Source organism: Nannospalax galili, unplaced genomic scaffold (assembly GCF_000622305.1).
Source record: "Nannospalax galili isolate Female #2095 unplaced genomic scaffold, S.galili_v1.0 scaffold101, whole genome shotgun sequence".
NCBI classification, from domain to species: domain Eukaryota; kingdom Metazoa; phylum Chordata; class Mammalia; order Rodentia; family Spalacidae; genus Nannospalax; species Nannospalax galili.
The window spans coordinates 561,169-578,808 of NW_008345700.1; the positions used below are offsets into that span (position 1 = coordinate 561,169).

The following is a 17,640-nucleotide window of genomic DNA, read 5'->3' on the forward strand; positions in this document are numbered from 1 at the left end:
CACATGCCCTTTGGGATGTAAACCTAAAGGTTACCTCTCTGCTTGACTGTTTGGTACCTCAGGCCTAGAAAAGCCATAGTCTTTGTGAGCAGGAACTGGGTTCTCTGGGGATTCAGGGAGCTGAGGATGTTCTATATCTCCACAAGGAGAGCAGGGGCATCTGATGCCCTAGTTGGGGCTAGAGATTTGGGGGTCCAGGAAGGGCCAGAGGGAAGTACAATGCATGTGTTCTGGGTTCCTGGTAGTGGGTAGGTAGTGCAGTCCTGCAGTGACCCAGCATGGCCATCAGTGCTGGGTACACTGGAGCTGGGTAGAAGGTAGGGGACATTGCTGTGCAACAACCTGAAGGAGGCAGTGCCCTTGGAATAGGAATGGAGACCCTGTGTCTAAGGGCTACATGGAATGGAGGTTCTGCACAACAGGCCATGAAGCCTATAGCTTGGGGTTCATGATTATGATTAAAAGATAAAAAGCTGTTACAGCCCAGGCTCTGTCAGCCTCATGCCCTCCCAGTTTTCAGCTCCCATGTTTGGAGGTCAGAACTTGGAGGAGTCAGTTCTCTCCTTGTACCATGTGAGTTCTGGGGATCAAACTCAGATTCTCGGCAGTTGCCTTTCCTTACCTTGCTGACCTATCTCACCAGCCCCTCTTGGATGGTTTCCAAACAGAGAACACATAGACCAAATCTGCCACCTCCCCCATCGAATCCAAGCCTGAACCCAAATCCCAAACTTGGATCCTGCGCCTAGTCCTTGAATCCATCCTTTGCAGACAGTAGGCCAGCTGGCCTGGCCAGTCTGACCTGTAAATTCTGTTTTGGAAGTTAGCTTTGAGGTAGAAACTATGTTGTCTTTACTGAAGAAAAGATCAAGTTCAAAGCTCCCTGCTTTTCCAGCCTAGAACCAAAAGTGGTTGGCACTGCATGCCTAGGACTTATGGACCCCACTTACCATTTTCTGGCAGCCAGTTGGATGTAGAATGTGCCATGCAGTGAGTGTTAGAGCCAGAGGAAAGAAGGAGCCCCCTGACTGCTCTGTAGCTGCCTGCTGATCCCTGCTTTGCAGAGGGTATGTGTAACATGGGCCAGCAGAGGGCAACCTTGCTTCTTCTTCATTTTGCCAATCCTTGTGTTGACAGCAATCATTGGGTACACAGTGCTACAACGGAGTCTATCTGGCCATGTTTGGTAGGCACCATTAGTATCTTATGAGAGCTGTACCTTGCTATGCCACATATTAAGTCAACTTTGTGAATTTTGAGCCATGTATGTTTACGGTGCAGAACATTTCTCCAACCACGAGGAAGGTGAGTGCTCTAGCCCACACTGCAGTAGCCAGGAAGTTTGTTCTGAATCTATATACTCAGTGTCCAACATCATCAGAGCAGCAGGCTTGGCCAGGACTGAGTGTTGAGGGACCCCTTTTAAGGTGACCTAAAGATAAGCCTGTGGAGTGGAGGCCATCTCACTATTCTGCTGTCTACCCCAAACCCTCCCTGAATGACTCAGCCAAGACCAACTCCTGCAGCCTGTGGGCAATCATATTGCTGATGGGCCCAGGGATATCCTCAGAGAGCTAGTGCTCAGGGCAGTGGCCACAGCTTTGAGAGCTGTTGGGTAGCACAGATGGGTCTCCCCAGGCCTGGGTACTACCAGCCTGCACAGTCAGTCATAAGAGGGACCAGCAGCAGCATGGGTACTGGCAGGTCTCCAAGCCCAGAAGGTCTTAGGAGCCCAGCCACTCTCCTTGGCTTGAGGCTTTGTCAGCCAGACTGTCTGGGTGTTGTTGCCTCAGCCTCATCTCTTAGATCCACATTTCCTGACTGCTGAATGGCTGGCTGGTAGAGGAGACCTGGGTAGTCTTCTGGGCTTCTGTCCCCTTGGCCTTTGTCGATGATGAATGAGATGATATGGATGGTAGATGGAGACATGTGGTCTCCTGGGTCAGGGATTTGCACTGAACTCAGCCAGCTTTAGGTGCTGCAACAAGGATTCCCAAAGCTCAAGGCAGCTCCATTTCTGTGTAGTGACTTGTGCCCATGACTCTATTACCCCTATGATAATGGTCATGCATTCAAGAAGACTGAGTGGAAGCTGGTCCTGGTGGTACAGGCCTATAATCCCAACTATTCAGGTTGAGGTAGGAGGATCATTGTTTCAGGGCCAGCCCGAGTTACAGAGTGAGTTTAAGGACTGCCTGGGCAGTGAGGACTTGTCTCAAAATAAAAAGTGAAAGAGGCCTGTGAATGTAGCTCAGTGGTAGAGTGCTTGCCTAGCATGTTTGAGGCATAGGTTCAATCCCTAGTACTATAGTAAAAAAGACTGGGTGGAGTTCTCAGCTCAGCATGGGCATATGCCGCTCTCTCCTCAGGCCCAGCTTGCCCTGACTCCTGCTAGCTGCCCTAACCAAGCTGCAGTTCTAGTGTCCTATTGGAGGACCTGCATGCAGTGGGTGCTAGGCTCACAGTGGGTAGTTGCTAGTTAGGGCATGGCTGTGTCAGTGCTCTGGCTGTCATGAGTGGGGACAGTTCCACTGATCATCTCCCAACTCCCATGGGACACAGACATGGGTATCTCAGACCCGGCACCATAGAGCCTCCCTGAGGCATGTGGTGGCAGTCTCAGGCTGCTGTAATGCCTAGCGCCTGTGCTGTTCCCACTGTTCTTTGTTGATCAGGCCATTGCTGCCCTGATCCTACAGCTAGTACCTCTTAACATATCTCAGCAGGTGGATGTGACCCTCACAGCAAGGCCTCACTTCTTTTACTTGTGCTGGACCTTCTGTAGAAGGCAGGTCCCTCAGGGCACTCTACGATTCCCCTGGCTCCTCTGGCCACAGGTCCATGGACTGGTCCAAGTCATCCTGGGGGTGCATAGGGCTGGCTGGGCCCGCTGAAGTGGTAGCCCTTGGGCTGATGGTGCCCTAGCTTCAATGGGAAAGGCAGATATTGCTCTGCTCTTCAGTCAGTTGAATGGATGCTTCCTAGACCCGTCTCTACAAACTGATTTTAACAAAAGGCACTGCTCTGAAGTCCTTGGAAATCTTGTTCACTGCAGCTGCAGAGCGAGTGAGGCACTGCCTGTAGATGAAGTGATTGGTGGCTCCCGATCTGTGAGTGGCAGCGCCTAGGCTCAGGTGAGCACTGCTTCCCAGAATAGATGCCGTGGCTGCCTATCTGCCCATCTCCCCTCCTGTAGCTGGTGGGCAGCTCTGTGTAGGGCTGCTGCATTGAGGTGTCTGGTGGGGGTGGGGGAGGGGCTGGGCGAGAGCTAATGAACGTCCATGTTAATTAGAGCTATTTTAATTAGAAATCATGATGAGGTGTTCACTAATTTCCAAATAAAATTTACGGAGGGTTTAAATCACTTCCTAGTGTTTCCCCATTTAGCACGGGATCGGCATCGTTAACTCCGCATGTAGAACAGGCTGAGCAGGGAACACTAATTCAATAATGCATGATTTAAACATTTTAGAACTTCTAACGAATGTGTGAGGCTGGAACAAATATGACTCTGCCAAGTCGTAAACAGCAGCTCAGACCCTTGGCAGATCCGGCCGTCCTGGAAGATGGGGCTGATACGAGACTGTGCTGGTGGTTCCCTTTTTCCTTGGGTGATGTGGGGTCCAGCCTAGTTCCCAAGTTCCCATCTGTCTGTTGCCATTGGTTTCTGCATAGTATTGCTTTCCTTTTGACATAGACATTTTGTCTTCAAAAATACTTAAGCCAGTTTAAACATGTCTAAGCATTTGCTTTACAGAGTGTGTCCACTTCAGCTCCATTTGGAGGCAGGCTAGGGATAAATCTTGACTCGATCGATGTGGAGGACCGTTTGGTAGAGTTAGTTTCCACCTGCTCTGTTACAGAAGAGCTGTAATAATCCATGGCGGCCTCATTCGTTAAACTGATAAAAATCCTTTGAAAACTTTTAAATTGCCTGCCTTTTCATTATGTAGCTCTGAGCATGGTTACTTCCTATGGTATAATTAACAAAATGCAAATTCCCACCAACTGGTGGTCAGAACAGTGATTTGGGGCATCAGTCTGTGACTTGTCAACAGCCAGTCTCTCCTTCCGGGACTATCCAGCTGCTTGCTCACGTGGTCATCATGCATCTTTGTGCTCTCTGGTCTTGTGGGTATATGCCAGCCACCCTGATGTAACCATAGACTCATCTTCACCTTCTCACAGCAGCACAAATCAATCTGGTATATGTTGTGCAGCTTGCTTACTTCTCTGCATTGGGTGCCAGCCAGCCTGGCTGTCAGACCAGCCTTACCACCAAGCCTTTGGATGCTGTCCTGAGAGCTCTCCCAAGCCCAGCTCCTCTCCTGCTAAGTGTGAAGAAAGATTCTTGGGCTGTGCAGGATTTGCTTCTTGTAGTGAAAAGGACAGAGACAGAAAACCCAGAGAATGAAATGTTGGGCTATCAGGCACACACGGGAAGGCAGGGGAACTAAATCAGCCTTGAGGGACCTTGTGCAGCAGCAGGGCCCGTAAACAGCCTTCTCAGGGCTGTGCTCCCTCTGTCACACTGAAGGCCATGCTCGCACCCAGGGGCAGAAAGTGGGGAGGGGTGTTGGGCACACGGTTCTCACGAGGTCTGTTCACAAGGATGGGAGAACAGCAGCTCAGGCTGCCTGCATCCTCCCCAGCAGCCCACACCCTACAGGATGGATCTAGTTGTGACCTTCCCTGGCTCTTAAGTGTCCAGCCAAGTCACATGCCTTTCCAGAGTGACCCAGCTCTCAACACCTTCCCACATTTGGCACCAGGAGTGCGCCCTGTCAGATTATTTTATTTCTCCTATTTTACAGATGAATAAACAGTCTGGAGGCCCCCAAGCCTTGGCCTACTTGCTGAGACCCAGCTGCTCAGTAGAAGGACTGTCTAATGAAAATGGCACCACTAAGCACCTAAGGTGACAGGCCACACAGCCTTGGGTCCCCAGGGGCTGGCCGCTTGCTCTTACTTGGATGACACCTAGGGCACAGGACCCTGTTCCGTGCCTGAGAAGAAACTTAGTTGTGGGTCCAAGGATGCACTTCTCCCCTGTGTGGTTGGCTTTCTCTGCACACTCCTGGAAAGAGTGATTAGTGATTTCATACTTCATTAGATGTTGATGTGTGGAGTTCACATGACCTCATGATAACGTGCCCTGCCTCTACACCACTCTCACTGCCTCATCAGTGAGAGCACATGTATATGGCATCCCAGAACAGGCTGGCCTGGGTCTGTCCATTGAGAGCACCCAAGGCATCTAGCCTGTTGTCTTCCTGGGCCACCAGCTCTCAGTTTGGTGACACCTAGGGCACAGGACCCTGTGTTCTGCCTGTGAGAAGAAACTTAGTTGTGGGTCCAAGGATGCACTTCTCCCCTGTGTGGTTGGCTTTCTCTGCACACTCCTGGAAAGAGTGATTAGTGATTTCATACTTCATTAGATGTTGATGTGTGGAGTTCACATGACCTCATGATAACGTGCCCTGCCTCTACACCACTCTCACTGCCTCATCAGTGAGAGCACATGTATATGGCATCCCAGAACAGGCTGGCCTGGGTCTGTCCATTGAGAGCACCCAAGGCATCTAGCCTGTTGTCTTCCTGGGCCACCAGCTCTCAGTTTGGTTGACAATATGTGTAACCCCTTACCGGGTTAGTTACTTCCCTGGACCCAGTTGAGATTTTGGCCTTAGCTTTGCTCTGGAAATGGACTTCAAGGCACATGTGACCCAGGGTTTCTTGCCTCTAACACAGGCACACAGGCTGGACTCGGCTCTTAGGTCCCTGCCTTGGGGAGCCCCCATGGCCCTGAGATCATTGTTCACGCCAGAGCCTCAAAGGCAGGTTTGTGTGGACTGCACTGGTTTGGATCAGGAGAAGAGGGGCAGTGCCTTCCATTGCGTGTTCTTCAATTCTACGTGAGATCTTTTGATGAGGGTAGTCTTTGTGGAGACAGTCATTCCAGAAAATGGTATTTTCCTCCAGCATAATTTTTAGACTGGAGCACATGCTCTTGGTGCCCTGCCTGAATCTGGGCAGGTTTAACTCAGTGCTGACACTACTGCCTGCCAAGTGCCTGTTCTGTGTGATCACGTGGTCAGCACACTGCACCCTCTGTCCTCTGAAGGTGCGTCCCTGGCAGCCGGAGATGCACATGAGATATTGGCCTGGCCGGGCAATTTGCACGGCCTTCCAGGGAGGGCATTAGCATATAAATAGCAGATGCAATGACGGCCATCACAGCTGAGCACGTTTAATTTTTAGTTTATAAGATAGAATGGGTTTTTAAATGCATAGCCATCAAGCCACTGAAAGACAAATGCAGTTTGGAACTCACTTGTCTGACGAGGCCTTACATCATTTTTTTTTAAAAGGGAAATAGACACACATAAAACTGAACAAAAGTGATTTCTTGGGTGAAAAGTAATTGAGATTGCATACCAAGTTAATTAGATCGTACAAAATTTATTTAATGGTCCCAGCTGTATCTCTAGACCGTGGGCTTGGCAGCCACCCGCTTTCTAGACATCGAGATGCTCTTCCCATTCCTTCTCAAATAATTAGCACTCACCACCCCACTTCTGTAAACTGATTGCGTTGTATATTTTAGCCGTTTTATTGCTTGTTTAATTATGATCATGATGACTCATTTTTCTAAATCCTTTTAACTGTGGACGAGAATCAATTTGTATAAAACTAGCCATGCCCCCCACCATGGCAACAGTGGTGGGTAGAAGCTTGTGTCTGTCCTGTGGGTAGATGAGTTGGTCCTGCGTGGGGGTCTGTAGTTCCCACCTGGGGGGCCAGCTTGGGAGGAAGCTTCTGATTGGCTGGCAGGGCTCTGACTACCTGCCCTGTCTCAAAGGCATCCAAGGACTTCACAGGTCAGAAAGGAGTGAGCATGATGCCCAGTCTATGGTGTGGCTCCTGCATGCAGCTCTCGTGGAGGGGTGTCCTCCCCCCTGGTTTCACAGGGTTTGCTTTGGGTTGTTTCATCACTATAGAAAACCGACCCCCATGTGGATTAAAGGCAAAGTGCTCGAGAAAATTTTTAAAGTTTGACATAATTTGGAAGAGATCCCCAGTCCTGAACCTTTTTACTAGGTGTGAGCTCTTTCCTAGGACCCTAAGGCATCCATCTACCTTGGGTGCTGGCCTCTGTGTGACTTACTCTGTGACCCTAAGGCCATGTCACTACCACAGTGGTCATAACCTCTTGATTGTTTAGATTTTGTAGGTGATTGGAGGCTAGTCATCTGAGTTTCAGGACCTTCCCAGGAAAGCCTTAAACCTCCTCTTGGGCTGTGTTTCCTTTCCTTGGGGACTGCCCCTTGTGACATTAGTGTTCTTGTTTCTGAACAGGCCTCCAGTCATACTCCTGAGCAGTTCACAGGAATGCCCCAATAGCAGGAGCTCAGAACTGAACTTTTCCTTTTTCCACATCAGAATGTCATTTCCCATCCCTCAGGTGCAGCTCCTATCTCAGCTGCCTCAGTAACTTTGACACTGAGGTTTGCCACATCCCCATTTACCAGGTATGACTGAAAATTGCAAATGGGAACCTTCAAACTTCACTTTAGAATTACAGTGACGTCTCTAAATTCTGATTGCTGCAGTTTGAGTGGCTCTCCCATTGTGAGTAGTTTCAAAGTAAAGTATAGTAATGCCTGTCGGAGCTTTCTGTGGTCCCAGAGAAACCCTGGATCTTTTTAGAGGCAAAGACCTGAGCACGAAAAGCAGACAGCCCAAGGCCTTATTGGTGCTAATTTAAGAACAGGGAAGACTGCAAGGCTTCAAATTTAATAATGGAAATAAATGATTTTGGTTGGGGAGAAGGAGGTAGAATTCTAATAGTTACCTATGCACTTGAGTATTTTTTAGGGAATGAAAATTTGATAAAAAGTCCCTAGCAAAATTCAAGGGTGTGAGCAATAAGCATAATATTTTATGAAAATGACCCCCATATTTAAAACCTGGCACTGTATGTTATGCATTGTAGCACCCAGTCCACATCTACCTTTTAGAAAATTAAAACACATAAATTCTGTTTAGTGTTTGATACGCACTGCACTAGCCGAGCCCATAATGCCCTAAAACCTTGGGCTGCTTTCCACCTTTCATAAATTCCTGGGTAGATTCTATACAAAAATAATTTTCAGGTCCGTGGCTCATTGTTATTCAAACGTGATTGATCGTCATCATTTGCTCAGCTTGGGAGTTAAGTGCCCCTGTCATTTCCAAAGAGTATAATTGGGACGTTTCACAGGTCAGTGGTGGAGACAGGCTTCCCTTTTGATCAGTGTTAGACTGATAACAAAAATTACAGTTTCCGATGATTAATGTCTCTTGTGCTTTCCAGAAGCACGACTGTGGGCCGCACCAAAACAAAGTACATTTGCATCTGATTATGCTCTCTCTGGCAGCAGTCTCCCCAACGGGCATCAGACCAGCAGGCATGGCCAGATATGGCTGCTGATGACTCCAGCAACCCCACACTGGGGCCCAGCTCTACCTGGGCGGGCAGTGTGCTGAACTGAGACATGAGTAGGGGACATTGCAGGTCCCTTCCGTGGCGGCTGTGACTTGCTTGGCTAGGTATACAGTGGCACATGCCCTGTAGGTCTCTCTCTTTCCTTCAGAAAACAGAACCTTGAAGACCATGTGTGAATACAAGATGTTGCTGTTGGGAATTGTTTTTTAAATGAATGTTTAAGTTTTTCAGTTTTTTTCTAGCACTGTGAGGGCCTGCACTAGTTGGCATTCACTTGACAGGGACCCCCCCCCCCTTTATGGGAAGTTTCCCTCAGTTCTGACCTGGAGCTTTGGAAGTGGCAGGGGCATTGAAACCCTAGGCATCACCACAGTCTCAAGGACATCATAGCCAGGAGCATCTAGGCCCAGGCTGCAGCCTCAGGTGCATCGGTTTTATCACCCTCACAGGCTAAGCCTAATTCCATCCTGCGGCAGATGGGCAGTGGAGTAGATCTCAGGAAGGTTGGGTTACTGGCTCCTGTTATGCCTGTGTAGGACTCTGGAAGAATGTAAGGTCAGTTGGAAGTAGGACAGGAGGAGCCTCATCAGAGGGTGTTTCTGCAGTGAGGGTAGGAGAGCAGTGGGATCCCAGGCATGGCACTAGCCAGTGGTACACTGCTGCCTCTGGCTCTGGCGGCTCACTTGGGCATGGCAGAGCTGTAGGTGTGACAGGTAACAGCATTGGTTCAGGCTGTGCTGCATGCTTAATGCAGATGACCCAGCTCTGCATGTCCTTGGTGCTGCCACTCATAAGAAACAGGTAGGGCTAGGGAATGGTCCCACGTGGGGGCCAGGTGGAGGCACTGTGATTTAGGGGTAAGAACAGCCTTAAAGACCCTCTTAAGCAAAGACCCAGCACAGCTGATACTGAAGCCTGAACTGCAGAGAAGGCCCTGTAGAAAGCAGCTCATGGACCGTCTCTGGACTGCTGCTCTTGGGTAGAGCTGGTATCCTTATTTCTATTTGGGGGTGTTTCCACAGACAGAAGCACTGGAGGACAGCGAGGATGAGAATGAGGACTTCATGGAGGTGCCGGAGAAGGAGGGGTATGAGCCTCACATTCCTGACCACCTACGGGCTGAGTATGGTGAGCTGTGGGCCCAGGGAAGGCAGGATCAGGAATCGAGGGCATCTGGGGAGGCAGGGCCACACTGTGAGCATTGCGTCCAGATCATGTCAGCCTGGAGGGCCAGGCCTTGGATTTGTTGTTGTACAGGCCTGTACAACTATTAGGCCAAAAATTGGTGCTTTTATTTAAATTGTGAAGTTTTTCTTTTTTCCCTGAATCCTCCCTGTGGTTAGCACAAGGTGGGCCTTCATCTCACAAAACCTTCTTAGCCCTTTTGATGCCCTGGCTATGAGGCAAGGGTGTGGTCTGATGGGGATGTTGTGCTTATATAGGACCTGCACCAGGATGGAGGGGAGGCTGCAATAAATAAAGCCTATTCCTACTTGATATCTGTGAGGTCACAGACATGACCCCTGCCCAAGGATGACTGTACCTCACAGCAAGAAGTAGCTTCTCATTGTGCCAACACTGTGGCAGGCATGTCCCCGCCAGGATTTTCCTCTTTTCCAAGAAAACCCCAAGAACCCTACTGTACCCCAGGAGAAAGTGTGGACTAAAGGGGCTCCAGGACCCAGGTCACAGCCTCAGGTGGCATTGCTTATGCCAAGAGGGAGCAAATGAAAATTCCCTGGCTTCTGTGGGGAAATACACATGTGGGTTTGAACTGCTGTCTGTGAGGTAGAATGTAAAATCGTTCAAAGAATTTAGATGTTGAGGCTGGAGCGGCAACTCAGCGGTTCAGAGTACTGACTGCTCTTACAGAAGATCTGGGTTCAAATCCTAGCATCTACATGGTGGTTAACAACTGTTCCCAACTCCAGTTCTAGGGGACCTGACACCCTCTTCTGTCCACCGTGAGCACTGTATGACACAGGTGCACTTACATACATCCAGGCATAATATTCAAACATAAAATGAAAATTTTAAAAAAGAATTTAGATGATTAGATGACCTATGTGTGAAGAAATGACCCATTGGGGGTGTCATGCCAAATTAGCCCAGGCAGACTCAGCACCCCTCCACTCCCGCGGTCCCATGCCCAATGCCATCTGCTGGGCAGACTGGGTTCCTGAGGGTCAGTGAGTACATGAGAGTCAGGAACCTCCCACACTAGGGGCTGCTCCTGACCCCTTGGATGAGCATGACCTGGTCTAGCCCACTCTGCAGGAGTCCCAGCAAACACTGGGACTCCCTCTGAGGAGCTCCTGTCCCTGGAGAGCTCTCCTCTGATACCTACCTGCCTCAAATGTCCCTGGGAAGCCAGCCTTGCTGTGCCTTCATGGTGCTCCTCAACCTATGAGCCCATGATCTACCAACCTCTCCTACCCATGTGCTCTACTCTTTGCCAAATGCCCATCTCCACCTGAAACATGTTCTCCCATCTTCCAGGTTACCTTTCTATCTGGGGGCATGAGTGCACGACCAAAACGTCACCCAAGTTGGTCATAGCCCAATGCCACACCTAACACCTGGGGTGCTGAGAAGTGCTCCAGGTATACCATGGGAGGTCATGGACATCCTCCAGGCCCTGGGCCCAGGTTTAGCAAGGTGCTGGTACAGCTGTGGCTGAATCTGAGGCCATCGGTCTGGAACAGTGTGCAGTGGGGCAAGTGGGGCAGTTGAGGCAGGGACCCTTCTCCTCAAGGTCCAGGCAGTGTAGACAGCACCTACCTCTGTACCTCACCTGGGTCTTGTCTGCCTAGATGTCCTCCTGCACTCCTGGGCAGCCTCGTTTTCCTCTCTAAACTGGAGGACGGCCAGAGTCTTCATGGGAGCCTGAGAGCCAGCACTGATAGGAGGGTTCATGGTTGCACCAGAATTTTCTGGCCTGGGCCTCTGCCTCATGTTCTGGTGTTTCTGCAACCTTCCAGGAGAGGTGGCAGGTCCGACTTGGCATAGGCTGAGAGTGGTTCAGAGTCACATGTAACAGTGCCAGTAGTGACACACCAGCAGTGGGCTTGTCCTCAAAGAACTACTTAATGTCCTTCTATCCCAGGAGAGGAAGTATCTGTCTGTGGCTTGGTAATGGCTATGGTAGTACCAGTGAGGACAGCAGCCTCTGTTCATGATGCTCATTCACTGTCACCTCAGCTTTACCTCTGGAGGATAGGTGCTGCAGCAGTGACGCCATCATCAGCCACCAGTGGAAAGTGACAGGGCCAGAGCAGACTCTTCGGCGTTCCGAATTGGAATGGTCCTGTGTCTCCCTGTATCTGGGTGACTTGTGACTGTTGGCCAGCTGAGTCCAGCAGAGGGAGCTGACTGTAAAAAGACCCTACAGCCCGTCACATTTGCTGGAACGCTTGCTTGGATACAGCTATGAGCAAACTGCTGTGAGAAGATACAGGCCGCACAGGTGGTCCCAGGAGGACCTGGTTTGGCAGTCCTAGCCTAGCTCTGCTTATGGTCATCCTAGCCTGGCCCAGGCCCAGCAGAGATAGGCTTCCCTGGTGGGTGTTCCTGATACAGAATAATTCACAAATCTCAGCATACCACTGTCAGTTGGTTCCACTATTGAATGCTGGGTGGTTTGTTAACACAGCAGTAGTCACTGCACTGCCTGTAGCTCTGGACTCCAGTCCCCACCTGCCTGTGTGTGACTATTCTCTCTTCAGAGTCTGCCAAGTACACCTGTCCATGGCAGGGTCTGTAAAGCTGGGAAGGGTTTCATCCTAATTTGTCAGGAAGGCAAAGACCGTGGTGGCTTCACTGTCTCTAATACAACCCTTTTCTGGGAAAGGCTCTGGACATCTATTTTAAACCTGGAAAGCAGCAATGACCGATGTGATCTGGAACAGATGCTGTTGCTTTGTGTTTTCAAAGTGGCATCAAGTGGAAAGCATGGCAGAGGGTGGGTGGGCAGGCCTGCTGCAGCCACACTCTATGCATACATTCTGACCATCAGTGCCACCCTTGGGCTGAGGGCCACAGGAGCCAAGGAGGGCTTGGTGGGCCCTGGGTTCCAGGGCCAAATCACATGCCTAATATGGGTAATGGTGCTTGGAGTCATTCATAGCGGGTCTGGGGCAGGGAGGGCACCAGCCCCCTGCACTGAACTCCTGGCAGGTTGGAATGTAGGGAGCGTCGCATCAAGTGGAAATACCCTTGAGAGCTCTGGGAAATAAGCCAGCAGCCCAGGCTGAGTGTCTGGACGGACAGACAGCGTATAGCGAGCTCAGTTCATAATACTAGTTTATATTCCGTCTCTGTTTTTCCAATTAAACAGAGGCGAATTTGAAGTGTTAGATTCAGTCTAAATCCACACGGTTGAGGAAATCAGGCTCTTTTTTCTTTCTCATTTCTTCCTCTGAATTTTCACTGAGGGGCTTTTATCTTCCCCTTAATCCTACCATTTCTGTCAGGACATAATCTCTTTCTCAAATTTACATTTTAATTACAAGGCCAGCTGAACTAGGTAAAATCAATAATGTCAGCGCGCGGCAGCCTAACTTTGTGTGGAGCCCCAGCCTCTCCATTTCCTCCTATCGATCCATCTCTCCCACACTGTCTGCTTTAGTGCTTCAGGCAAATAGGTGCCACTTGGCCAATTTAAACAAAAAAAGGAGATTGGGACATTTTTATGATTCTTTCTAAAAGCAACTATGGGAGTAAATTTGGGCCAAGGGACTACTGAAGTCCAGCCCTGTGGACAGCAGGGCCATAGTGTAGTCTGCTGGTAGAGTGGTGTCTCACCCTTTCAGGGTTGCAAGTCTTTGACCTGAGGAGTATGCTCTGCTTTGGGGGTTTTAACTTTGAAAGTATGTCAGTGAGATTGATTTTCTATGACGGTGTGAAAACTGGGGTATGTTCAGTGCCCTGAGTGTTTACCCTGCTTAACACGCTTACCCATCTTCTTAATGGTTTAAAACAACAAATCAATGAAAAATATATTTCATTCTTGTAACTCTTAGGAATTCTCATATTGATCTTTTGGCTGCGATCGTATCTAACTAAATGTCACATTGTTCACGTACCAGCCTTGCCACTGCTGTGTGCCTGCAAGGAGGACCGGGCTGACCGCTGGCCTCCACATTGGTCAGGAACATCCACATTGTGGTGGGAAACACTGAGGATCATGTGGGAGTGTTTGGCAGCCAAACCTGTAGCGTTGCTTTGAAGGCTGGAGCAGAGCAGAGGCTGCTAGTATCTTCTGATGCACAGTGTGCTCAAATCTTAAGGTCACAGAGCTCTAAAGGCCTAGAGGTAGCCAACTATGACTGCTACCCTCTCAGAGTGGCCCTGCCCAAGTCTTTTGCGCGCTACCTATGGGAATCCAAGAAATAGGAGCCAAAGGACTTAACTGTGCATAGGGTGAGCAGAGCGCAGAGGTGGCACAGAATACATATGTTGGCTCTCTGGGCACATCAGCTCTTCCACTCTGAAAGCAGCCACAGACAGAACACAGTGACCATGGCTAGAGCTAGTAAAACTTTGTTACAGAAACAGGTGATGAGGCAGATTTGACCCAGAACCTACAAGCCCCTGCGAAGTCCTGAAGAACAGCTGCTCATTTCTGTGCCGTTTCAGGCTGACCTCTGTTACAGTGAGCCCTCGGTGAGTTTGGGGCTTCTGGGCAGCCTAGTCCTGGGACTCTTCAGGGCTGTAGGCTTTGCCATCCCAGAGGCCTTGGGCACAGTATATTGGTCCTCCTTGTTTATGTTCTTCTCTTGTGTGTTTGGACTTCATTTGCTTGATTTTGGAAGCAGCCTTTAAACTTGAAGTCCTCCTGCTGCAGTCTTCCTGAGTGCTGGAGTTAGAGATCTGCCTCACAGGCCTGACTGAAACATTTGCTGACTTGGGTCTAGAAATTAGTTTACAGATTTAGCTTAGTATTTTCCCTCTTTTAAAATTTTGTTTGTTTGTTTTCTTGAGATATGGTCTTACTATGTAGCCCAGGCTGGCCTTGGCCTTGTGATCCTCCTGCCCCAGTTCCTCAAGTTCTGGATAGGTGCAGCTCAGCTTGTACTTTTGACTATTAGGAACATGGCCATCTCCCATTACCACACTGTCATGTATTCCTTCTTTTATGGAGTTTTTAACTTAGACTCTAGCATTCCTGCTGTTGACCTGTTGTCTCAGCCGTCTCTTGGGTCCTTATTTGCATAGTAACCTTTTATCATCTCTTTTAGTCTCTTATAGCTACTTGTTAGCTAACATCTTTAACCTGGCCAGTCTGTCTGTTCATGAGTTTAGTCCATTTGACCAGTGCATCACTCTTCAGACACCAGCAGCTCCTCAAAGGCTTCTGGGTGCCACACTTGCTCTTGCTTTGCTGTTTTTATTTAGCTTTCTTTTTCCCACCTTTTTGGTGTTTGTTTGTTGTTTTTTGTTTTTGTTTTGAGACAGGGTCTCCCTGTAGCCCCAGCTGCCCTGGAATTCACAGTGGAGGCCAGGCTGGCCTTGAACTCACAGAGATCTGCCTGCCTCTGCCTCCCCAGTGCTGGGATTAAAGGTAAGACCATCTCCCTGTAGCTGCAACTGGCCTGGAACTCACTATGTAGACCAGGCTGGCCTCAAACTGCTGAGATTAAAGGCATGTGCCACCACACCCTGCTTTTTCCTACCTTTGATTTGCAGAACAACTTTTTGCCCACTGGTTTAAAAACTGTCTTTGTATTCATGATAGAGCTCTTTAATTTTTAAAAGGCCCATAGTATTTTTATGATTTAGAACTTCTGTTTTGTGGTTCTGGGGATAGAACCCAGGGCCTTACACATGCCGAGCATTCGCTCCACCCCCAGGCCAGCTCCCTCATTCATTAATTTTGTTTATGGTTTCTTGGTGTCTGTGCTCTCCCTTGCATAAGACAAGTGACTGAGTACCCTCTGATCCTACCTTCATGACGCTGAGCCACCCACTGAGTTCTGGTTCTTATGGTTCAGAGGGGAGTTGGCAGAAAGTTTTACAAGTCATTAACTCATATTGTCTTGTCCTACATCCTCAATTTAGTTTTTTTTTTCTTTTAGATTTGTTTTATTATTTATTTATATGTATGTGTGTGTGTCTGTGTAAATGTATGCTGTGTATATGCATCAGATCCCCTGGAGTTTCAGGCAGTTGTAAACCACCTGACATGGGTACTGGGTCTAAACTCAGGTCCTCTGCAAGAATAACAAGTGCTCTTAACTGCTGACCATCTCTCCAGCCCCTTAGTTTTTTTTCTTGATGGATTACTTATGCTAAGAGTGTTCTCAAAGGATCTTCCAGGTGCTGATCATCTCGTACCTGTGGTGGACATGACAGCTCAGCTCAGTACTCAGCTGTAGCTTGGCTCTTCCTGCATACTTTATTTTTTCTCCTCTTCCTTCCTTCCTTCCTTTTTTTTTTTTTTTTTTTTTTTTTTTTTTTTTTGTAGTATTGGGGATGGGACCCAGAGCCTCGCACATTTTAGGCAAGCTCACCTCCACAGGCTGCATCCCAGCCCTTCCCCACACCCTTTGAGATGACTTTCCTGGGCCCTGCATTCACTGCTGCCAATGGAATTTTGAATTCTTCAGCTTTTCTTTGTTACTGCTGATGTCCTTAAACTTCCACTTCCAGCTAGAGTTTCTTCTTTGTCACCTCTGATGTTCTCAAGCCCTTTAATTCCAAGAAAACCAGCTCGTTTTGTCCACTCTCTCCATATTCCAGTTTTCTTTCCTCTGGAATCCCGGAAACAAAGACGAGCACCTGCATATCTGCCCTTCACACCACCAAGCTGTACAGGTTTGTTCCTGTGCATACCCACTGGTCCCTCTTCCCTTCTGCCCACTTAGCAGGTGATTATTTCCCTACAGCTTTTCCTGCTCCTCGTCGGTGAGGGAAGATGTCTTTGATGCCCCTTCCTCTTCTGCTAGAATGTCGCTCTGCTCCCTGCAAGCCTCCTCAGCTCATTTTCCTTCTCATCCCTCTTACCTGTGGATTCTGCCTGGTCTGAGACTTGTTGTTTCATGTGTTCTCTCTCTTCAGTGGCAGAGTTACTCAGGAGCTCAGCCTTGCTGAGTGGGAGTCTCCTGGTAGCAGAGCTGGAGTCCAGCTATGGTTGGTTTTGCAGTGTGAGAAGTGGAATGGCAGGTGGCGGTGCCTCTGAGCCCCAGTTGAGACCAGACCTTACCTGAGAGGTACCAGCAAGGGTCAGAGTTGGCCCTACAGGCAAATGGCTGAGAGCCAGACCCAAGTGTGGTCAGGAGAAGGAACAGGGTGGCAGGATTCAAGTGCCCTTTTGCTACTGTTGGGAACATGAGAATGGATGCTGGGCTATGGGCCATTGTCATTTGCCATGTTCTGTAGAGATGCTGGTGAAGTGCCAATATCACAGCCTCCTCTAGCTGGTGGTAGTGCAGGTGGCGCCTTATAACTAGGAGCTTGGCATCTGCCAACAGCCTCAGAGAGGGTGTTGCAACTATGAGGCCTAGACCTGGCTCTGGCTGCCCCTGTGACTGTCAGAGTTTGTAGAAGTTGGTAACAACCCTGGGTGATTTTCCTGAGAGTAGCACAGGGGAGAAGAGGCATCATTGAGTCTTGGGTTGAATCATGTGTCACCCTCATGCAGAGGCTGGGTTTCTCTCCTTGCTGTGAGCTCAGTGAAGGGAGGCCCACTGTGTGGGGTAGGGGAGCTATGTATTTATACTGGGTAGCTTTTCTCTAGCATGACAGGGTTTGGACGTGGAAGTCCCTGCCCTCTCGCTGTGGGCAAAAGTGACAGTGCTGTCAGCTTGTGTTGTGGAGAACCCTGAGTAGGCTCCAGCTGACAGTGCCTGTGGGCCAGGACTGCCTGGGTCCCTGCTCCATGTCCACTATATAAGACTGTGGTCCCTGGGGCTGGAGAGATGGTTCAGAAGTTAAGAGCACTGAATGGATCCAAGTTTGGTTCCCAGAACCCACATGGTTTCTTAGAACCATCTGTAACTGGAGTTCCAGATGATCCAGTGTCCCCTTCTAGCCTCTGTCAGTAATGGACACGCACATAGTATACATACATACATGGAGGCAAACACTGTATATATATTAATATTTTATCATTTTTATTTTATGTGTATGAGTGTATTGCCTGCATGTATGTG

The 17,640-nt window shown here is 49.1% G+C and overlaps 1 protein-coding gene across 5 annotated transcripts in view; it reads left to right on the plus strand.

Annotated features, from left to right (window-relative positions):
* Uvssa (UV stimulated scaffold protein A) overlaps window positions 1-17,640 on the plus strand; it is a 36,228-nt gene that overhangs the window by 9,906 nt on the left and 8,682 nt on the right. For all 5 annotated transcript variants that reach the window (XM_017800288.2, XM_017800286.2, XM_029567714.1 and 2 more), the window contains one exon: window positions 9,511-9,616. In XM_017800288.2, the coding sequence (XP_017655777.1) occupies window positions 9,511-9,616 (106 nt within the window). The remainder of the gene's footprint in view (window positions 1-9,510; window positions 9,617-17,640) is intronic.